This window comes from Ursus arctos, unplaced genomic scaffold, assembly GCF_023065955.2.
Source record: "Ursus arctos isolate Adak ecotype North America unplaced genomic scaffold, UrsArc2.0 scaffold_1, whole genome shotgun sequence".
Lineage (NCBI taxonomy): Eukaryota > Metazoa > Chordata > Mammalia > Carnivora > Ursidae > Ursus > Ursus arctos.
In genome coordinates this window covers 39,812,370-39,836,953 of record NW_026622763.1, presented here as the reverse complement: position 1 = coordinate 39,836,953, position 24,584 = coordinate 39,812,370, and the positions used below count along the sequence as shown (strand labels likewise).

Sequence of the window (24,584 nt, the reverse complement as noted above, 5' to 3'; positions counted from 1 at the left end):
GTTATGCAAGATAGTGATTTGTAGTTTTCTTGTAATGCTTGCTGATTTTGCTCTAAGAGTAATGTTGCACATACTATTTAAAAGTCAAGATATATTTGAGGTTCTTAACTCTATTAATCTTTTTTCTTTAAAATATGCAAAGAGGGGCGCCTGGGTGGCACAGCGGTTAAGCGTCTGCCTTCGGCTCAGGGCGTGATCCCGGCCTTATGGGATCAAGCCCCACATCAGGCTCCTCCGCTATGAGCCTGCTTCTTCCTCTCCCACTCACCCTGCTTGTGTTCCCTCTCTCGCTGGCTGTCTCTATCTCTGTCGAATAAATAAATAAAATCTTTAAAAAAAAATATGCAAAGAAATACAAATTTGCATTTCACAAGCAGTTCTCTGGATCAAATTCTTGAAACATACTTGCTACATATAAATTACTACCCTGATTTAATACGTATCATTTAAAAATGAGTTCAGAGTTCAGGACTGGCCAAACTCCAAAGGCTGTTCTCTGAACTGCCATGCCATAGGTTACCTTGTCAGTAGGGAAACTGGAATGCTAAGAAGTCATGTGTCTTTTCTTAAATCATTCAGTGTACAGTGATAGAATGTACAGTAATAAATAAGTAAATAAATAAAGCAGCCCATGGCTTTGTGCTTTGTGATTCCAACTCATTTCTTACCTTTAACCACTAGAATTTTGATTTTTCAGAGATTATTGCATTTCGTCATTTCTGCTCAGGCCGACTTTTTATACTGTCTATCCACAAATTATACCCCATTGTTTTTTATTTATAATCTGTATCCCCCTCAATGCTCCCCATGCTGTTTTTCAATGCCTATCTTCTATCCACCAAACTACATTGCCTGAGAGGAAATCTTTTTTCAAAAGTGAAATTAGGTTAAATTTGTTACCTCATTTAGGCTGCCTACTGCTACAGTTTTTGGCTCATGCCCTATCTATGCAGCTATTTGTCCCAACAAAAATTTCACTTTCCTATCCTGTATACTGAGGTCAACAAAATTCTAAATATTTTGTGACTACATAATAAAGGAAGATTCCAAAAGTATCAGGTTTAAATATGCAGTGCCTACTCTTTCCATCTAACCATCTTTACCTAGGTATTTCTTATTTTCAGGTTTCTCTGAATACAGTAATAAGAGACAGTTCTATTATAATCTTTCAAGGAGAGTAAAGCAAAAATCTGGAGAAAAACGACATTTGAACTAAACTATATCAGAAAGTAAACTGGGGGTGTGGGGGGGTGCCTTGGTGGCTCAGTCCGTTCAGTGTCTGAGTCTTGATTTCAGCTCAGGTCATGATCTCAGAGTCCTGAGATAGAGCCCTACATTGGGCTGTGCCTGCTTAAGATTCTTTCTCCATCCCCCCACTTCAAAACAAAACCAAAAACTGGGAAAGAACTTCATATAGCAAAGGAATCTAAAAAGACTGATGTTTGAAATCGTATCATTCATTTTATTTAATACCATTTAGACTTTATCACAGAATTCTCTACTTAAACAAAATTCAGTTCAAATAAATCCCAGAATAGTGGCACAAATTCAGTATACATTTAATAAATAATCTGACAGCCTAATGCACAGAGTTTGATGTGTAGTATCCAAATGTCAAAAGGTATTCTAGGTATAAATGACTGAAGAGATACCAATTTAATCTGAGCTTACAGTTCATTTTTTTCAAGATTAAAACCAGCAAGAATAATCCAGTATCTACTTCCATCAAAAATATGCTCCTGAGTTGAAATACTGTCAAAGTATTACATATAAACCTTTCTTGATTGACCATGTGAGAAACTATATGCAGGAGAAATCGAGTTCTGGGAATTACATTAAGAAAGCAATCATAATTCTTCGCATTTATGAAGAGATTTTACCTTCAAAGAATTTTTATAAACATTAATTAAATCATGCAATGCAGGTATAAAATTTCATCAGCAATTAAAGACAGGAAAAACTACAGTACCAGGTTTGAATCAAACATGATCCTAGGTAGGAAACATATGCATGCCACACACACATACACACACATAAATATATATAAGTGAATAGCTATAATTGTTCATGGATAGGATGATGGACTGCTGGAGGCAGGTTTAAATAAATATGAAAGCTATAAGCTGAATGCAGGTAGAATTAGGAAAATTCTAACTTCTGCAAATGCTTAGACACCACAATAGTTGTGTTACTATAGAAAGCATTTGAACTCATGAGATTTTTATCAGTGCTCTGCCATGTGTAACAAGGGCACTTGCCCACCCTCAGTTTACAACTTATAAGAACAGACTCACCCATACCTCAAACTTTAAAAACTCTTTTCCACCTCCCTTTGAACAAACAATAGGAAACAATGCTGCTGGTAGGGCTGTAGGAAGAGCAAACAAGACAAAGCTGTGGAAGCAGGAAAAGGAAACAGCTGTTAAAGTAAGGGAGTACAGAGGGAGAGTGAGGAGGCCCAGGCCTGGTGAGGAAGCCAAGCCCTCAAAGCGAGAAGGAGGACTTCCTCCAGAGGAAACAAAGCTATTAGAAGTAACGCTCAACTGTCTTGAGCCCTGTGGCTCCCAAATAAATGTGGAAGCGAGGTCTGTTCCCCTTCATGCTGTGAACTGAAGACTACAAATGCTGGAACTCCAGGGGCCCAATAACACGGTGTATTCATGTGCGGAGGGCAGAATTAGATCCTGGTCCTTTGAATGAAAAGTGCTGAGTGGGACAGCTGAGTTTCATTGATTAAGCTCCAGCTTCCGTAAATGTCTTTTCACTGTTACCATTCCCTGTTTCCACTCAGGTAAAGAGGGCTTTCTCTTGACATGGTTTCTGTTGTCCTAAAGTTCCAACAGATGATGAATGTGAACCTGTCTGGCATTTAGTTCTATATGGAAAGTAGATGTGTATATACTGAGCTGGAGGGATGACTGCATGAGAATACAGAACCTTTTGGCTTCTCGTGGCATGTTCAATTCAAACCACATTCACTAATCAGAGCAAAAGGAATCACCAATCAAAACAAATTCTGCATTGCTGTCACTGTCTCCTTTATGCAGCCTACATATCAATGGAATGAAACAAACACAACATAACCAGGACTTTTTTTTTATTAAGCTGGGGGTGGGTGGTGAGAATAGAATAAGAGAGTATTTAAGGCAGGGAGAACCAAATTAAGATTTCTAACTTGAAAATATTTGAGGCCTAAATTAACCATTATTTCTTAGACCACAATGCTATATTATACTACTTCCTAAATGTAAATAACTTTGTTATTTTGCAGACTATAACAATATCATAACAATGTTTTAAAACAATAATTTTTACAACTTAAGAGGATTTCTACATACTTTTATTCTCATGAGTCTCATAATGCCCTCACGAAGTAGGGAGTCAGCTAATTACTCTTATCCCCATCGTCCAACAGACAGGCTGAGGCTTGGAAATACTACATGGCATGGCTAGAGTCACACAACTAGGAAATGGTGTTGCTTCAACTAAGTGTGGCTCTCCTGAACCCTGGCCAAAAGCACAAGCTCAGCAACTGGTGGTGGAATGGGGGTGGAGGAACAAGGAAGAAGGTTCCTGCTAACTGCTTCTGAACTGTGTGACCACGAGCAGCAACTCAACCCATTTACACCTCAGTTTCCTCATTTAAAATGAAATAATCCCTAGAATGCCTAAATTACAGGAATTAAATGAGGCACACACTTACACAGCGCCTGACCCATAGTAAGTGCTTAGTAAGCAGTAATTGTATTTCTATCAATAAAATCCTACCCTGCCTATTGGTGAGGATAACTAGATGGGTAGAACTAACCTAGTCCCTCAGTGCTGTTTTCCCTAGTTATGGCCTTCTAATGCAGTTCTTTTTAAAACTGGTTATTTGGACCCTTTGTACTATGTAATCATTTCTCACTTCTCTGTCATCTCCAACTAAAAAGCTGTTGGCGGGTTTAAAACTTCTGGATATCGAAAGCTTATCCTTCAAATGCCAATTTATTTTCTAATTTCAAATATTCCTAAGGTATTATACTTCTTCCTAACTTGTTAAATAGAGTACATGGCAGAAACACACTTTACTTGATAATTGAGAGCATCACTATGAACACTTAGAAGCAGATGAAGACATTATTAATCTCTGGACATGCCTGTAGGATGTTTTGTCTCTTTTTTCCTAACTTAGGAAAGTCAGCTGGTGCTACCATTGTTCCCCCCCCCTTTTTTTTCCAATACATTAAAGATTTTATTTATTTATTTGACAGAGAGACAGCCAGTGAGAGAGGGAACACAAGCAGGGGGAGTGGGAGAGGAAGAAGCAGGCTCCCAGCGGAGGAGCCCGATGCGGGGCTCGATCTCAGGGTCCTGGGATCACGCCCTGAGCCAAAGGCAGACGCTTAACGACTGAGCCACCCAGGCGCCACTGTTCCCCTTCTAATTCTGATCGCCACTCTTTCTTGTTCCTGACATTGGGTCCTCTCCTCAACACCCCTTCCCCCATCCCTTAGCCAAATTCGCACATCTAAAACATATTCTACAAAAACACAAAGATAACCAAATAATAGGCTCCATGTAGTTATTCAGAGACATTTTCATTATAATTTTTAGTATGTTTCAAAGGGCTGAAGCTGCCAATAGCCTGACATCCAAACAAATGCACTGGTGTGCACATAGTGGTATATGTGTGCGTGTGTATGTGTGCACATGCAGTATGTGGATGTACTGGGTATTTGGAGGATAGGTGCTATTCAAAAATTTTTAAGTATTTTATTTTACAGTTCTGAGTATATAGATTAAAAATTGAAAACTTTAATTTAAAAAGTTAAATATGATTTAGTCGACAAATATTTGAGTATTGTTTTTACCACGTGCCAGGCATTATTCTAGGTACTGGGAGTAAAAAGTTGAACAAACTAGATAATTTTCCTATTCGTACGGATTAAAATTTTTGAATTAGACAACTTTTTTTTTTTTTTTAAGATTTTATTTATTTGTCAGAGAGAGAAAGAGAAAGCACAAGCAGGGGCAACAGCAGGCAGAGGGAGAAGTAGGCCCCCCACTGAGCAAGAAGCCTGATGCAGGACTCAATCCCAGGACTTTGGGATCATGACCTGAGCCAAAGGCAGACTCTTAACTGACTGAGCCACCCAGGTGTCCCAACTTCTGTTTCCTTAAAAGCAAACTGCTTTAGTTGAGATTATACTTTGAAATTTACTCATTTCCAATTATAAATTGTAAAGGAAAAAGTTTTCAAATAATGGGAGAATTATCAGCATTCAACATGCTTACAAATGTAACTTGAGACTCTGAGCTCTCTGCAGAGAAACCTGATATTATAAAAAATACTTAAATTTAAGATGCTGGGGTAATACAATGATTTTTCCAAATGTAAGAAATGAGAATAGAAACAAAACATTTAGGATCTCACAGCAACATTAATTATCATACTGGGCACATCCAGCAATTTACATTACTATTATGTTTAAGATGGTAATAGCATGTATAGGGGCCCAGGGCAGGCCACCCCAAAATGTGCCACAATGACATATTGATCATTCTGAATTGAAGCTACTTGGGAAAAAGTGCAAGGATACTCAGATTCTTCTCTGCCCCCTGAAAGCAGTAAACAACTCTTCTATATGGAAAGTAGCACCCCTGTACTAAGAAGTAAGATGACCAGAGACAGGGACTTTAAAGTTGTGAAAGCTATAGAAGTATACCTTGTTACTTTTTTTTTTTTTTTTTTTTTTTTTTTTACTAATCTACTACCTCAGCCCAAATTCCACTTAGAATTCCTTACTAATTAAAGCTCCCAAGCATCTGCCTTCTTTATCCTGCCAGTTCCTCACTACTTAATGTCTCTTTGTCTAAAATGTATAAAAACTGCCTGCCTTGGTTATTCCTTTGGGTCTCAATTTCATTATTGGGTCTCCATGTACATGTAATAAAACTTTGGGTTTTTCTCCTATTAATCTGTCTCATGTCAATTTAATTCCTAAGCCAACTGGAAGAACCTTGACGATAAAAAGGGAAAACTATTTCCTCCCCTGCATGTGAAAAGCTCAATATGAGAATGTTTTTTAAATTTAATTTCCATTATCATTTTACAAGATGAAAATATCATGAAAACTTCAATATGAGGATTTTTTGTTGGTTGTTAAGGATTTTATTTATTTATTTGACACAGAGACAGTCAGAGAGACAGCCATTGAGAGAGAGACAAGCAGGCGGAGTCGGGGAGGAAGAAGCAGGCTCCCAGCAGAGGAGCCTGATGTGGGGCTCGATCCCAGGACTCTGGGATCACGCCCTGAGCTGAAGGCAGACGCTTAACGACCGCACCACCCAGGCACCCCTCAATATGAGGATTTTTAAAAATTTGAGTAGTATTTACAGAAGAGACTAACTTGAAGAAGGATTTTAAAATAAAAACTTACTGAGAACCCAAGGGAACCAGATTTTATTCTATTCTTCAAAGCACCTCTTTGTTACAAATGTTAAACAGAAAAAGAAAATCATCTTCCAAGAAATACATAAATCAGTGTAATGATTCTGATTCTGGTGCTTTCTGGACCTACCATGAAACATCCAGTATAGCACAGCCCAGTCTAATGTTAACCTAAAGGAGGGTACAATAAGGCAGGTTGAAAAGAACCGAGGAGCAACAAGGCCCACGTGCCAGGGCACCCACCCTCTTCCCAAGAAGACTGATGGTTGTTAATAATCATTTTCGATGATCTCCTTGCTGCTCAACTGGAGCATACATTCCCAGCTTCTGGGGCTGCTCGCGCTGAAGAACAAGCCTCATCTAGACTGCGGTTTCCAAAAGAAATGTGTGTATGTTCCCGTGGTTCTTTACCCCTACCTGCCAGCCAAGTTCTGATGAGAACCGGCAGCTACCTCAGACCCAGAGAAGGCAACTGCGTGGCACTGTTGCCTTGGCTAACTCCGGACCACTACTCTCTGGAATGTTTCATGAGAGATTTTATTTTCATCTTGTTTAGGCCACACTATTACCCTGTCTCACTGCAGCAGCTAAACCTGAAGCCCAGTGAACACATATTTATGGCAGAGCTGACTACCTGCCTCGATTCCTATTTTGAAGCGTAGCAGAGCCTATGCTGAACAGCTTTATGGGGCTGTAAGCATCTTCACTGGATTCTGCAACTGGAGGGCTGGAATCATGTCCTCTATTTCAGTCTAATACAGGGCTGACTGAAGGAGGGGCAGAAAAATGAAGTAAAGTCAAGCTGTAGGCTTTACCGTGAGCCTCCTGGAACTGAATCTTTTGTCAGTCTCTGGATTCTAACCAGATTGGTGAACGTGAGCAAGTTCAGTCATCAAGCAAGTTATCGGGTGAGTACCTATTATGCAGCAGGTCCCCTTCTAGGAACAAAGGATTCTGCTGTGGATGATGGTGTTAACATTCTGGAGGACTTGTGTTCCACAAAGCTCTCTTACGACTCAGCTTCCTCATCTGTAAACCAGGGATAATAACAGCAACAGACTTATCAAGGATGGTTGTGGGGATTACATGAGATGGTATGTACAAAGTATTTAACACCATGCACATTAGGACTTAATAAAAATTAATGATAATTAGGAAGCGTCAATAATTTGTGCTTGGTGTATAGATACTAAATGCCACAGCATCGGAGCACTATTTTTTTTTTTTTTGAAGGAGAGCACTATTCTTAGCACACGGTAAGAAACACAAGTCAGCACTGCTGTGCCCAATTAGAGTTTTTTATTTTATTTGTAATGTTTTACCTTTCCTTATCTCTGCCATCTATTTGATAGGAATTGTGGACTTGTCTTACAAAGACTTACTGAACATAATATGTCACAGAGCACTTGCGACCTAACATTAAAAAGTGAAAATATTTAACACTTTCAAGAAATAATTCCTCTGGATTCTTTTCAATAGGATAGGTTGGGAATCTTCCTTAAGGATTCAAAACAGACCATTACCCATCTCCCTGTGATGATTTCAGTGCCTGGAGCCCCCCAGACTGCTTGAGCACATCGTCCTGCACTGTGAACCCGAACCTACTGCTTCTACCCAGTCTCAGCTCACATTTTCAAAACAATTAATGGCTTCTCAGATCCAACAGAGAGCTCTCATGGAATAACCACATTACAACATTCTAGACTACAAAATGTTCAAATGCGTATCAGGCAAGGAGTCCGAAGGCAGGTTCTAACCAAAAAAAAAAAAAAAAAAGGGATTTTTCTCAACTCACCAAACAAAACTGGAAAATTGGGAGTTAAAGATTTCTGGTAGATAAAGATGGAAAATAAATTTAATGCTCTGCAGGAAATAAAGAGCAACAGAGTAAACAAAACTCCACACTGGGTGGGTGGCTTCATTTTGCTATAACAATTTCAAGAGTAATTAGATTTGAATGTCAGCCTTATCACTAAAAACCCCCAAAAGAGAAAGCATCATTATTCATGAAACACCTGAATAGCTCTGCTTCTAAAGAGGGACTTGACCATCTATTAAGTACCAAGCATTATCAGCATTTTAAATATACAACCAACAAAGTATACATTATTATTGTAATTTTACAGAGGAGGAAAGAGGCTATGAGAGGTTAAGGGGCCTGCCCAATATCATAAAGTTATCTGTGGGAGTCTGGCTTTGAAGCCAGGTTGGTTGGACATCAGTGCCTCCATTCTTCCCACTGTTTCAAGAGGAATTTTAAAACTACTGAACTCTTTAGAATTATCAGATTATTACCATAAATAACAATGAGAATAACCTCATTTAAACATATTCACTATGGTACAGTGATACCCTCAGAACAAAATGAAGCTTCCAGGGCCCTGTGTGCCTCTTCTAGAGGATCCTAGGAGTGGGCTGGCAGGCTGGCCAGCTGGGAGGCTGATGCGCTGATCACCCAGGTGCACCTTCCCAAACACCCAAATGAAGGTCATGGGAGGGACCTGTGCTTTCTTAGCTCAGTTCTCTTGCTGGTACCGCCTACCCATTCCCTGGCCCAGGCTCTCAGGTGGCCACTCGACATTTTTTGGAGCTGTCAAGGTGCTTGTAATAGTGAACATGGTTTCCTCAAGATGTTTAAAAACCTACTTAGGGCAGTCAAAACGCTAGCTAAAACAGCCACAGAATAGCAAACTGGATCTTGCGCTTTGCAATATTTTATGGCCAATCTACTCATTTGTTGGTGCATTTCTAGTCTGCCTGAGATAAAGGACTCTGAAATTGGGTTGTTATATTTCAGATACAAGAACTGTATTGGATATGGCTCCATATTTTTTGCACAGTTCTAGTCACAAAAAAAAGACAGTCCTAATTACTACATTTACCTTTTTGTGTAGAAATATATCGTAAAGGAACATTTAGAGTACACCAATATGAGTTCTCCCAGATCAAATAAATCAGTTCAAATGATTACACGTGGCTTTGGACTGCATTCAGGTTATGGAAGGCAAGAATAGACTAGAGGCATGTACCATCACAGCAGTGACAAATTCTCAACTTCTTTGTAAAAGCACAGTATTTCTTCAGGTTTAGACATGACTCATTAAAGCTACATTTTCAATGAAATATAGCTGGAAGCATTTAAAAGCTAGAAAATATAATCATGTCAGTACAAATGATCCCCACCCCCCACAAAAATGCATGACATCATTTCAAGATGTAGTCAGTCTGCTGTCACTAGGCTGGGGGGTTGGACAGACTAATGTCTATCTATCTGTACACGCAGAAGAACCCAAAGTGTAATGTGGTTAAGGTTAAGATGCAAGGACCGCCATTCCACTTTAGAAAACAAACATCCATTTCTGAACAATCTCTTTTCACAACTGATTTTCTGCAGAATTGATTTTTCTAAAAGCAAGGAAAAAATAATCAGGTACAATCTATCATAAACATGTCATGAAGAAACTATTTACTCAGGATATGCCCTTCCTACGCTGTTTTTTGGGGAAGGGTTCTTACTTACTCCCTCACCTTTCCTAGGTAATTAATGTGAGTCTGATGAGCACTAGTGTATTCGTGTTTTGTTCCCTATTTCTTTTCCATGAACACTTAAACATTTTAAACAAGTATGTATTCTACAAGTACTAAGAGGCTGATTAGTACCAGACACTATTCTAACCTATGGAATACAGTGGAAAGCATCCTTGGAATTTATATCCTGGAAGGGGGCAGTCCAAAAAAATGGTATTTATTAACACTTCTCTGCATCTTCCTTTTTGTACCTAATGATTCTTGGTAGAATTCCCTCCAAGGTAACTGGTAAAGATATATCGGAGGAATTTCTTAATGAAATTTCTAAATAACCTCTAAAGATAGCTGCAAAGAGTTGAATTTACAAAATCATTTTAAGATGACACAACTCATATCTCCATGGATCTAGACAGACACTGGACCCTCCCATAAGCTTCATCAGCATGATGACATAAGGGCCCTTAGGCATGTAACCTCTGCCTGGTCCTTTGCTTGGAACCCTTTTCATGGCCCAAGTCTTAGCCTGGGCCCATCCCTCTGAGTATTCCTCATTCTGGATCCAGGTCCCTCCTAAGTGGCCCTGGGGTTGGAATATGTTGCTTCCACAACCTTTCTATCATCTCAAGGATAACAGCTATAGTGAATGTTTACTGAGTACTTACTATTTTGGAACCATTATGAGGACACAGGAGCCTTCACCCAAAGTTCAGTCACACAGCACAGCCAGGGGTAGAAGTGGGAGCTCCTGACCTTAACCACTGCCATGATACCCTTCTGGATCTGAAGACTGCTAGTCATGCAAAATTTCCCATTTCAACCACGGTTCATCTGACAAGTTTCCCATATCTTACAATCTATATAAATGTCTGTTCTTTCCTTCTTTGTCAACCATAGTCTGTAGTAACATTTTATTGTAATTTTTATAAAGGCTTTCTCCCTCCTTGGTCATATTATTTTGTGGCTGTAGAATTGTTATTAAGCACGACATGTCTTTTCTAAGAAATTTAGAAAATACACAGGGACAGGCATACCTCCTTAAGAGTATCTCCTGTATTATTAATAAGTGCATGTGTATATATACATAAACATGTATTTCTATAGAAGAGTCTACACAGTTAGATAACTTATGCTTTCATTTGTATTGTGAACACCTCCCATTTCATTAAAAATTCTTTAAAAATGTGATTTTTAATGGTTGTGCAAACCCCATCATATACATATACTACTATGTAATCTTTCTACTCATTTTGGGCAATTAGGTTGTTGCCAATTTTTAGATATTAGAAACATCACTATGATTAGTATCTTTGTGTTAATAGTAACTACTTCTTTAGAGGATCCCTAGAATTAGAATTACTGAACCAAAGACACAACCATTTTTAAGGCCTTTATTACAGATCATTAAAGTGCTTTCCAAAATGGTTGTGCCAATTTGCTCACCAATAGTACATGAAACTGCCAACATCACAACACTCACACTGTTTTATCTTTGATTTAATAGTTGCCAATATAATGCAGATATATTCCCGTTATCTTAATTCATATTTCTGTGATTACTAATGAGTTAAGAAAATTATTTCATATCCATATTGGTCCTTTATATTCCTTCTGTTGTCAATTATCTGTTAATACTACATACCCCCCTTTTCCTTACTCACTTGTAAATACTCTACACAGATTACATTCATTTTATTCACTCATTCAACAGGTATCTGCTAAACTCCTGCTGCTTACCTTGTCCGAAATCCTATCCTTTGTAGTCCAGAACACCTTTGGGAATTTTCTTTTTTTTTTTTTTTTTTTTTTTTTTTTAAGATTTTATTTATTTATCTGACAGAGACAGAGACAGCCAGCGAGAGAGGGAACACAAGCAGGGGGAGTGGGAGAGGAAGAAGCAGGCTCATAGTGGAGGAGCCTGATGTGGGGCTCGATCCCATAAGGCCGGGATCACGCCCTGAGCCGAAGGCAGACACTTAACCGCTGTGCCACCCAGGCGCCCCTCCTTTGGGAATTTTCTTACAAGACCTTTTCTAAGTGAGCATATGCCTTAACATAACAAGATCATATTATGCATGTTGATATTTTAAGCGCAATTAAAATAATACTCAGATATCCAAGAAAGATAACATGAATAGAAATTTGTTCCCAGCTCAAACTGCAGATTTCTCTTTTTTTTTTTTGGTCTTTACAAATTCAATAAGCCAACAAACATGACTTTAGTCATTTAGCACAAGTTTACAGGTTGCAAAACATCATACATGCTGAGACAATGAAAAATGCCACTGAATTCCTAAATCAAACTCTGTACTGACAGGGCATTCTCCTTGTGTAGTGCCTAAAACATGTAAGCAGTTTAGCTACTATTATCGAAAGTGAATCAGAATAGTAACAATTGCCAATAGTGGTGGTCACCATAGTAATATATCCATCCAACCAAGAAGTATGTAGCTTGTAGACCAGAGGAAGCAGGAGAACACAAGAGAATAACTGCAAAATCTAATTGATAACATGTAATAACCCTTGATCCTTGGTTTGGAGTCTTAATTGAGTAAAGAAGATGCACTAGGGGGCGCCTGGGGGGGGCTCAGTCGTTAAGTGTCTGCCTTCAGCTCAGGTCATGATCCCAGCGTTCTGGGATTGAGCCCGCATGGGGTTCCCTGCTCAGCAGGAAGCCTGCTTCTCCCTCTCCCACTCCCCCTGCTTGTGTTCCCTCTCTTGCCGCCTCTTTCTCTGTCAAATAAATAAATAAAATCTTAAAAAAAAGAGAGAGAGAGGAAAAAAGAAAAGAAGATGCACTAGTTATTTTATAATATGAGTTTCTTATTCCTGAGTCTTAAATTTGGTTACTCTCTGAAGAAAACACATCTTCAATTATCAAAAAGGATACCAGGATACAAGGGTGAATATATCTCATGAGACCCTGAATGTCTGAGAATATCGTTTTAATCCTTCACACATGAGACAATTTAGCTGGGTGTAAAACGCTTAGATTACAAGGATTTTTCCTTCAACACTCTAAACACACTGTTCTATGCTCTTCTTACATCTTCTGTTTCAGCAAAGCTAGATCTAGATCTCAGTCTGATATTATCTCTCACAGATAAATCATTTCTTTTATCTGGGTTCGTGTAGTTTTTTTCTCCTACATTTTTATGAATATAAAATTTTGTCAAGGTTATTCCTAGACTGATCTCTTTTCCATAAGTGATACCTGGAAATGTAATGACCCCTTCAAATCTGCACATTCACAGCTTTACTTTCTGCTTAGAAAAAATGTTTTTAAACTATATTTAAGTATTGCTTCTGTTCTAGCGACTATAAATCTTTCTTGATAACATTCACAATGCTTACGTTAGATTTATTTTCTAAAGCCTCCATGCCTAGTAACATTTATCATATCCTTTTTGTTATTTTCCTTCATATTCCAAGATAACTTCTCAACAAATCTTGTGATTACCAATGATTCACTTTTCTTCTGTATCCATTCTTCTCTTTATTGACTCCATTGTAGACTTCAATTGTCTAGTAAGCATTTCTGTAACATAACTGCCTGATATGAATCCCAGATTCCCTCCTAATTCGCCGTAAAAGTTTGGGCAAGTTAATCAACCTTCTCGAGTTTCAGTTTCCCTGTAAGTAGGGGCAATAATAACAACTATCTAAATAATTCACGGTTTTTGGTTAAAAGCAACAGAAGATGCTGTGGCTAATTTAAATATTAAAAACAATTTACTGAAACAATTTATCTTTATCACTTAAGACTATATATTTTCTCACCAAGTCTATTAAGGTGGGAAAATGAATGGAATAAAGAAATTTGGATCAGATGTTCCGTGGCCAAAAAAAACAGAGATTTTCAAAGCATTAATTCATAAAGTTGTGATAAGGAACATTGGCAATCCTCCATGTAAAGCACCTAGCACAATACCTGGCACATGGTAAGTAATAATGTTAGCTATTAGTCTCCTAATAGATTTCTATTCCATAGAATTCATTGATTCTTATATCCTATCCTTATGATAAAATCTTTCCCAAATTAATCATTTGTTTCCATCAGTAGTGGTAGTAGAAGTGATGATGGCAGGGAGAACAGAAAACAGTAGTCTGGCTGCACTAAAAAGCAGCAAACCCAGTAAAGCAATGGGGGGTCGGTCTTTGTGATCACAAAGGCAGACTTGGCACAGATAATCCACTGACCATTCTTCATCCTGTTCTACTGGCCTTACAATAGGAGAACTCTCTAACTCTGACAACAGGGTGAATATCTTCATATTTTTAATGGGGAATCAAAAGAAGTTTTACCAAGGGTTCGGAAATTTAAAAAAATTGAACCGAATAAAATAGTTACACATCAGTAAAATATGTTTTCCTTACTCTGTAGTGCAAATCAAACATGCTACAAGTAACAGTATTCCGTTCAGAAAGCATAGTTATACAAACTGATGTTTCCTAGTCTTACTTACAGACCATCAAATCTTCGCATCAATCAGCTTAAAATAATGCCAACAGCATCAATTACTAAAACACATTTATCTACAAAATAAATTAATAAGAATCTACTTTTTCATTATACTTTGCTAACTGAAATAAGAGAAAAATCAAGATCCTGCTGTGAAGCACTTACATTATATAAAGAAAACAATATTCACCTTATTAAGAAACAAATGAGAAAATGGGGCTATGGGAAAACTCCAGCAAGCTTCTCCCCTTACAACAGTTACAGCTTTAAAGCAAGAAACATATGAGGCAGCTAAGGTCATGAATGAAAAGAAGGAGGTGCCAATTTACTCCACACTTGGGCAAGTTAGGCTTACTCTTTATTTTTTAAATAAAACAATTTACGAAAATACTTGCAAAGTGGAGAACTAATAGTTTACATCAACTTTATGATGGAAAGGAATTTCTAAAGGAATAACAGAATGCAGAGATGCTAAGTATGAAGGAAATGGTAAGCCTTAATTCCCCCAGAATAGCAAAATAGAAGGCCCTATGCAGTAACCAAGGACCTTTATCTTGATTTAGGCTTTCGGAATGATTTTAGGAGAACTTGCAAATCAGATATACTTCCCATTACAGAGGATGATACCACATGATGAATACTTTTCTGATGTTATGTTGCTCTATAGGAATTTTCAATGTAAAAGTCTGCAAATTAAAATATAAATTAAAGAGCCTATACATTGAAAAACACCTTGAGCTCCAATTTTTAAGGGAAAATTACATTTTCTTTCAAGAGCCAAGAGATTTCAATTCTAAGAAAACTATCTTTCAATTTATGATAGCCACATTCATATCTGAAATATGATTTATACAGAATTTAATTGCATAACATGCATTATCTTCAAGTTTCAATAATGTGCTCTTTCAATGTGTTTGCAGACTGGTTCTATTACATGCAATCCCTGCATTAAGGTCTGGGTACATAAAGACTCGTAAGACTCTACAAGCTAAGACAGAGATTTGTCTTCAAACTACTTGGAAAAAAAACAAAACTTAGGAATGTCTAAAATGACATAATCATAACCTAAATTACTTTGCTGACATACAAGCAGATCCAATCACTTTGGAAACAATACATTCATAATATATAAACAGATACAGAGAGACCATATGGACCCATTTCTACAAAAGCAACAAAAACAGCAATTGATAAATTGAGAGCACTTCCACATGAAGACAGACTGTTTTGCTATAGCTATGGAGGAACCGCAGGGTTAGACCTGAGGGAAAAACAATGTTTCTAAAATATTTTTCTCTCCAGAAATGATTCTAAAAAGAAAAATGATCATGCAGTGCAGGGAATTCAGTGCTGAATGATCCTGTCACCCATTTAATCTCACCGACTCAGCAGTCAGTCATTTCAACTTTCATAGCATAAAGTTTGCATGTACAGGGGAAAAATTATATCATATATTCATAATTTAACTCTGAACAGGAATTGTTATTCAACTGAAAAGTAAATTATCATTTTAAACATACAAAGTCAGGCTTAACTTTAAGTGTTAATAAAGGAAAAATATTACTTTCAAATGTAAACAAAAAGTAATGCTAATTCAACGGCAAAAACTGAAGTAAAAAATGCCTAAGTTAGCAAATTTATATAAAACCGATACGATATAATACATATCTATAGCCTGCTTAAATCAAAAAAGAGGCAAAAGAACACATTCTTAGATTCTGTGGTTCCATTAATGAATACTCATACTGTGCCAATTACTTCACATAAAAGTATACAATATGGTTTGTGCCTATGCATTCTTCTGAGGGTGGAAACTGTACCTGAAAGATCATCTTTGTGAGGCCTCCTTACCATCCCTTCCCTCCCTTTCCTGGACAGAGTGCTTTGTTCACAGTATGCTTTCAATCAATATTTTTTATTCAGTTTAAAGCAAGCACTAAAGCTAATTATAGCAGGATTGTAAGCATTTCTGCATTCCCAGTTCATGAGCCCAATAAATATTTTTATATTGAGTACACCTACTATGTATTTCATGGCTGCATATGTGATCTAGCTATGTGTGAAAAGCCAGATGGAGTCTGCTCAAATTCCTGGAATTTAAGAGCTCTTCAAAACAAAACAAAACACACCAAAACAAAACAAATAAACAAAACCTAGAGTCTGAATAAGCCTAAAAAGATGTCTCCAACTGAATCAAATAGAACAAATATGCAGCTATTCGGGATGTACTTCGGGGACCTGTAAGACTGGGAAACTGCTAACAGGTCCAGCTGATCATTTATCAGGCTATCACAAAATGTATATACTTGTTGCTAGCTAACTTGGCAGTCTAATTTTTTATGCTGCTGAGGACAATTTTTTTTACATACACTCACATACTGAATAAACCTGTTGGCCATAGTCTGTGGTATTCCTTAACCACCTGATAATGGAGATACCTGAAACGGAGGCTCCCCTACACCATGAACACACGGGAGAGAAACGTTACATTCTGACCACACACAACCGAAGAGGACTGATCTGAGAACCGAGCGGCAGGGTTCAGAATTTTTGAATCCAGGCCAAATAGTGTCACAAGAGCTCTGCCACTTGACCTCATGTTGAACCACATTTCCATAATATTAAGGAGGTAAAGCTGTAAAATTTGATGATCCCACAGAAATCACTAAGAAAAGATCCAATCTTACCTTGTGTTTGATGATGCAGTTCAGGCATGGAAGACTTCACTATACGTTACACGGTAATTATAATTGCTGGGATAATTCAGTTACCAGTAAGAAAAATGACTAAGTGATTAATAGGAAAAACGCGAAGTTTTAGGCATTGTACTTACAGTGCTTTTAGCTAAGCAAAAAACTATGCTTGTTTACGGTTGAAACAAAAATTCCGTCTTCTGCATGTGGTTGAGGTGTGTCAGAGAGAATGAGTTCATTGTAAATAAACTTAGGGGCCAAATAAAAGGAAGCTGCAAAGGCAGGTGCACAACAGTTGAGCTGTTTCAGTTTCAGAGGAATAAAGTAAATAATTGCCCTGGAATTTGTTCAGTTCTGGGCATTCTGCCGTACAGGAAGGGTGTGTAATTACTGAAGCTAACACATCCATGTAAAAATGAAGTAATATCAATAGGGCACAGTTGGCTCCAAAGTTCCTTATTCTATCTTCAAAAATTAGGGATCTTTAATGACTCTCATTTCACTCCACAATATTTAAGTTTCACTTAAGTTAATACGGCCACTCTGACGGTAGAACTGAAATTCTCACTGAATTCAGAAAATATTGTCTGGAAGCTTCTCTCTGAGAGCCTCACAAGTGAAGAACATTGCAATTTTCACTCATCAAGGATAACAAAAGAAGTATAGGGACGCCTGGGTGGCGCAGTCATTAAGTGGCTGCCTTCGGCTCAGGGCGTGATCCCGGCGTTATGGGATCGAGCCCCACATCAGGCTCCTCTGCTATGAGCCTGCTTCTTCCTCTCCCACTTCCCCTGCTTGTGTTCCCTCTCTCGCTGGCTGTCTCTGTCAAAAAAAAAAAAAAAAAAAACTTAAAAAAAAAAAAAAACCCAAAAAACAAAAGAAGTATATACAGTACGTAATTTAGGACCTCACCAGCGTAAGAAAAGTATACGTAAAATGAGCATGTTTTACTAAATCTGTTCTGTGCTTACGATTTCATGCTATCTGGATTGGCCTCAACCTTAAATGTGGTTTCCAAACTTCTTAAATCAGAAGCCAAAAATAAGAGAGTGAGGTTTGTGAGGGAACAGCAGAATGGAAGTTAAAGTGCCTGAGTACGGCCAAGTTCAAATAGAGATCTCAATTATGCAAGCAATTTTATGACACAAGATAAAAGAGTGTAATATATATTACGTGTGATTCTACGGAATGCAAATCAACTTGCATCCTATACAGAGCCATGAAATATGCTTGCTAACCCTATGATTGGCCATATGGTCTTTTAAAGAGTTTCTATAGTCCAGATCACATCCTATCAGTTATAAAAACTACAATATACTCTCCCAACTGATAGTAATGGCCTATACATGGCCCTTGGCTCACTGTTTCCTTTGCGCCTGTGAAGGTAGCACACTGACCCATCTAACCTGCAGGGGTGGAGGCAAAGCTCTGGATGAGCAGCAAGTGTCTTACCAAATTCCAATTCTTCTCCATCTAAATATTTACCAACCACTTCAAGGAGAAATCAATCATGTAAGCCTGAGGTTTTCACAGGAGGAGGCAGGGCCCTTTGAGGCACCACATTTGGCCATATTTCTTTATCCCACTATGTGTAAGATACTAAGCTAGGCACAGATCATTCTTAAATTTTCCAGACACTTGAAAACTATCAGGATACAAAAAAGTTCTTTGTTTCCAATATCTGTATTCATCATGGACTCCTGGATCCTTATTAAGGAGTTGAGCTGAACAGGAGAACCTATCCAATGCTGATCTTGATTACAGCCAACTGGCGCTTCATGTAATTTTGGATTTGAGTTCAAGGATCACATTATTTTGTTATTCCCATGGGATTTTAACTTCTCTTAAAGCATGATGCTTGAAGAAATTTCTTCAGCAGTTACTTCTATCACTTGGTATACAAGATGCTGGTAGATATTTTGTAACATTACCAAGATAAACCACATTCTCTTTTTCCTGCACTTAATTTTCAGCTAAGCTGAAAAGATGGAAAGTGAAATTCTTAACACCTATGTCATTTTTTGGCCACTAATAGGAAATAAAATTTTAGTTTGCTCCATGCAGAGATCAAATTTAATTCCTACATCAATATGGATACACTCAATTTAAATTGACTTAAGGATAAGAATATACCGTTAAGTAGCTACATTTCTCAGTGCTGTCTGTGAGATTCTCTTGCTCAGTAATGCTCTATGAATGTGGCTACAGGTCCCATTATCTTCACAAACAGTTAGTTGGTGACAAAGTAATCTGAGAGCCAGTATTATTCATCCACCCCCTTTCTGAGCAATCATTTATTCCAAGTCTATTATCATTAAAGGTGCTGGTGGGGAGTCTGTAACATGTGTGTGAAACAATGTATAAAAACATGGCTCTGTTGTTAGGTAGCTAATTATATAATTAAGGGAGCAAACAATAAGAGTCAAAGCAGTGGTATAAAGTGCTAAAGAGGAGGAGAGAGATCTGACTTCAGATGGGGTACAAATGGCGTCACAAAAGAGGCAGCACTTGAACAGGAGTCTTTCTATCTGGCAAAGAGCAAAGACTTTTTCTATAACTCCTCAGGTGTGCACCTAAGTGACTGACATCAATGTAAAAGGCTATCATTTTACAGAAGGGAGGGAATGTGAATCTCAACATTTTGTCAAGGAATAAGGAATAGCTTCTGTCTTTGGGATCCTAGGGAAAGTGTGGCCCAGTAGAGGAAGATATAATTGTGGTTTTGACACCCAAAAACCAATTTCAGATATTAACAGACTAATGCTTTGTTAACAAGACTGCTTTGGTTGCTTGCTATTTCCTTCCCTACTACTTACTGTGAATTGCCCGGGGGGAGTACATATGAGGTATTTTAGTGGCTTGGATGTACTTCTGCTCAAGAAGAACCCAGACTTCTCCTCTCAAAATTCAGGTGTGTGTTAAAAGATATTACTTCCCAATGTCTTAATCAAGTGCCTTGACATTATGTTTGAATTGCACGAAATCAGCATGTTGGTAAAATTTCTACATGCTCTATTTCTTAGAATACACACATAAGGCTGTTCTAATTTGTGAGACCAGCATGGTGAAGTTTTGAAAGTTTAATGCCATGTAGAAATAAAATATTGTCATAGCATAAACACAGCTCAATATACACAAAGTTGTTTTATCTTCATTATCACTGTCCAAGGAAGGCTCACTGAATCAATCATCTATCTATCTACATAAAAATATCTATATATCTATAAAACTATCCATCTATCTATCTATCTACATAAAAATATCTATCTACTTAAAAATAGCACCACTAGTTCCTCCTAAGAGGCACCTTTTATTCTTAGGTAGAAATGCTGATTAAAACAGTAATATTAGCCCTTACTATGAGCACTTACTAAGTGCCAGACACCACTGTAAGCATTTTACAATGATTAATTTAATGTCCTCAATAACTATCATTGTCACCAATTTACAGAGGGGAAAGTGAGGTACAGAGTGGTTAAGAAATCTTCCTAAGATAACACAGAAAGCAGTGGGTGCCGGATAGGAACCCAGGCTATCTACTCGGTTGCACTGAAAGGGTCTCTTCCTTCTGAACCCAATGAAATATCCTTCCTGACACATGGCTGCCACCAAACAAGGTCTTTTCTTTGAGATCAGAGAATCTCATGCTTTCACTCCATGGCTATGAATGTTGCGTTGTATTGAGATTTAAAAAACAAAAACAAAACTATACATCCCACCCAAGAATATTATTCTTTCGATATAAAACATTATCAAGGACATTAACTATTTCATTTGGGCCTAACGCGATTATGAATGTCACATTCTGACTGGTTATTTTCAAATCAAATATATAAGGTGAATAGTAACTAGCTTTTTAAATTCCTAACTTTTCTGTGCTCTGTCACATTGGGTAGATGATAGGGAGTGACATTTCAGGAAGTCCTAAGAAGTTTCTACCCCAACTATAAAGAAATTAAGAGGATCTTCCCTAGAAGCTCATGTTGGCTATTTAAAATCAGGTGACTATCTTGGAACAAGAGATGGATATGGTTTTGGGCTGAATGAAATGCTGAGTACTGAGCACTGATAAACAATTTTAAAAGAAATTAAACATATACTAGTGGATTCAAATTCTTAGAACAGGAGTAGAAGTGTAGAGTACAGCCGCCCACTAACTAAATAATCTGGGATATATATGGTAATTCTTCTCATAAATAGCAAATACCTGTAATTCTTTTGGGTATCTTCAGAAACAGGAATCCTTCATGCTATCTCCTACAAAATATTCATTCAGAACACTATTTATCACCAAAAGATAGAATGTTGACGTCATCTGAGGCTGTCAAGGAATTCCAGTGCCAAAATCATAATAGGTTTCCAATTTTCTTCAACATACACGGTATCATCTGGTCTCAAGGTACAAATGCAAAGTTCTTGTAGTTATGTTTACTGAAGACAGTTTTTAGCTTTAAGTCAGTTCTGGGCATGTTGATAAATTTACCGTCATGTTTCTCCAAAATGTGGGATTATACTAACAGCTCAAAATAAATCAGTCTTCTCATTTTACAGCTCCTTGGGTCAAATCTCGACAATTATGAAGTGTAATAAGGGTCCTTTTTTCCTCCCTAAAGGTGGATAATCGACAGTTTTGTGGAAAATGAAAACAGTACTGACCACAATTTTTTTGTCTCTTGTCAAATTCTTAGTTTGTGGAATGTTCTGAAAACTTCAAATTTCATTGGGGGAATGGAAAATATTTTGATATTTTGCTACTAGCGTAAGCTATGAAATCATTTTTCTTGAACACACGGCTCTAACGTCAAATATTCTGGAGTATTCCTACACTCTACATAGCTAGCTGTAAGGTACAGCAAACAGTAAAATAATGAGGTATTAAATATTCCTTTACTCTGTCATCATTAGTCATCTGAACTGTTGATACTGATTTCTTAAAAGAGTATTCCAGCAAATATACATGTAAGTTTATAACTCTTGAGAAGAAAAGAATCAGTGGTTTAATCATAAGGCTTAAAAAAATGTAACATTAAATTATTTCCAACAGAAAAACCCTCACAGAAGGCATATGTTTCTTTTGTTTTGTTTTTGAGGGAGGGGGCAGGAAAAAAAAAAACTATCCCTGGAGCTTTAAATTTACATTCACCTTATTAAGCTTTTAAATCTGAAGAAATTAAATTCAGGAATTCCAATTTCTCTAAGCACAACAGATAAGATCCAATTTAGAAGGCTACTTGTATTTGAAGGATAAATAGCATTAAGTACCTTAAAAAAAAAAAGTCAACATAAACATGACATTGAAGCAAACTGGCACAGTTTGACAAGTTTTAGAACACTAGCTCACAAAATGAATATACTTTGATTCGGACAAACACAACAAATATAGCCTTTATCCAAAAATCACAGAGACAACCCTATATAATACCTATGTTAAAATAATGTTCAAATGGTCAGCACATCTAAGGATACTACAGGCCTCAAGTTGCCAGAGTCCTGACAGAAAAGTCAGCAGTGTAAAATATGCTTCACAAGGCTTGGCGCGCATGCACACACTCTGCAATGTGGGAGAGACAGAGACACCAATCACCATCGATATTGTCCTTACTTGCAGACGCACAAGTATCCTGCATGTTCCGATTCTGACTGGCACCTGGAGCGGTCTACGTGCCAGTCATCCCAATGTACTCAGGGATGTAAACACCTTATAATTAAAAAACGTGAAGGCATCAAGGACGTTAGACAAATTTAAAACACATCCAAAGATTAATTTTTAAAGGCATCGAAGAAATAACCGATTGCAAATTCCAATAAGAGGATATACCTGCTCCTTCACGGAAGCTAGAATAGTGGTGGCTGTGGTCTCGGGTTCCATGCCTGGGCCAGTGGAGGCAGCTTCCTGGCGGGTCTGTGGTTGCCCCTCCTCCACCAATGAGGCCTGCTCAGGAGTGGGCATTCCTCCTGCAAACAAGCAGACAAACAGTTCACACCTGTTCATGCGCTCCTATGCAGGAACAGGCAGGGACTGAGGATTTGCAGATGGTTCCTAGGAAATACTACAGACTTCTACGCACAAAGATCACAACTCCTTATAGCTATTTGATTTTTGAAAGGCAACATCTAGGGCCAAAAGTACAGCTAGTACGACTAAATACTAAAAATTGCAGTAGTAGTAGCAGTAATAATAATACATACTAAGAAAATGTATAAACAACATCATAGCAAAAAAATGACAAAAGTGTTGGGGGGAGTGCTCTTAGTTAAAAATGTACTGAGGACAATACAACTGTTAGAAGCTTGTTGAATCGCTGATTTTTCTAATCAGATAACCAATAAGTAAATATGATTATATCATGAAACAAATAATAATCAATCCTCTAGACTGCTATAGGGGCCAGTTTGTAAAGTTCACATACAAGAAGATGTCTACAAACACGCAAATGCTTTACCAGTTACAGAAGAGTCTTACGCAATAGGAGGAAAAAAAAGGTTTAAAACTTGGCTTGCAAATAAGCAAAGTCTCCTGTATTTAAAAGAAACGGAAGGCATTAACAACTAGAACAAGGTTATCTTTGGTGGAGTATGATAGCTAAAGTGGTTTCCTTAGAAGAATCTGATTACCCAAATATGACAATGGCAATGGAGATGGTGTTTAAAAAGAGGGTCTATTTTTTCAGGCCCACAGTTTATGAAAGAATGAGTTCTAAAGCAAGAGATGGAGTGGCCTTAACACACCAAGGGTGATGTGTTTGCCAGACCACTGACCTGATAGGGATTTTTCATAAATTTGAAGACTGGGAAGAGTCCCACATAAAACGTTGTAAATATTTTAATAACTTGTTTACACAGCAGTCTGTTCCCTTGAGAGCACAATCTATCATACCATGAGACTAGTCTAGTGCCTGGCGTATGTAACAAGTATTCAATACCCGTTTGCTAAATAAATGAATATATAAATGAAGGACTGACCATCTTTTCCATGTCTCATTGTGGTCATCAGGCAAATCTCACCAAGTGCTATGATACTCATGAGACCTTATTTGTTCAATGTGTTACTCTGTAAACATATATGGATATGTCAAACCATAAGTACTATTCTTGACATTCTTCATAGTTTTCTCCTAAGAATTACTCTATTGTTGTAGTTTGATTTTTTTTTTTTATCAACTTCTATAATATTCAATCCCACAGTAGGATCTGGGGATTTTTTTCCCCCATTCTCTCAAATTTCAGTATCAGCTTGCTTCTTCTAAAATCATCATCTGTAAGAGAAGGGAAGATATATGCATACCACCTGACCTCTCTCTAGCTCTCATCCTCATTCCTGACTTTCACATTAGTGAAGGTGGGTTTGGGTTCCAGGCTTCTAACAGTAGTTGTTTTATTCTTCCCATATTAGTAGGCAGAAATGGGCAGTGAATGTGATGAGTTTGTGTATTTTCGCTAATGCCAGCTTCATTAAGAGTCTGTATGCCTG

General features: G+C 37.6%; 1 protein-coding gene across 14 annotated transcripts in view; it reads right to left on the bottom strand.

The window, feature by feature from the left end:
• Positions 1-24,584, bottom strand: part of PKP4 (plakophilin 4) — a 235,706-nt gene that overhangs the window by 139,798 nt on the left and 71,324 nt on the right. For 11 of the 14 annotated variants that reach the window (XM_057317940.1, XM_057317943.1, XM_057317931.1 and 8 more), the window contains one exon: positions 22,932-23,068. In XM_057317940.1, the coding sequence (XP_057173923.1) occupies positions 22,932-23,063 (132 nt within the window). In that variant the 5' untranslated portion in view covers positions 23,064-23,068. Of the gene's footprint in view, positions 1-17,107; positions 17,207-22,579; positions 22,665-22,715; positions 22,812-22,931; positions 23,069-24,584 lie in introns of those variants that run through there. The other 3 variants (XM_057317962.1, XM_057317969.1, XM_057317968.1) reach the window with 3 other exon arrangements.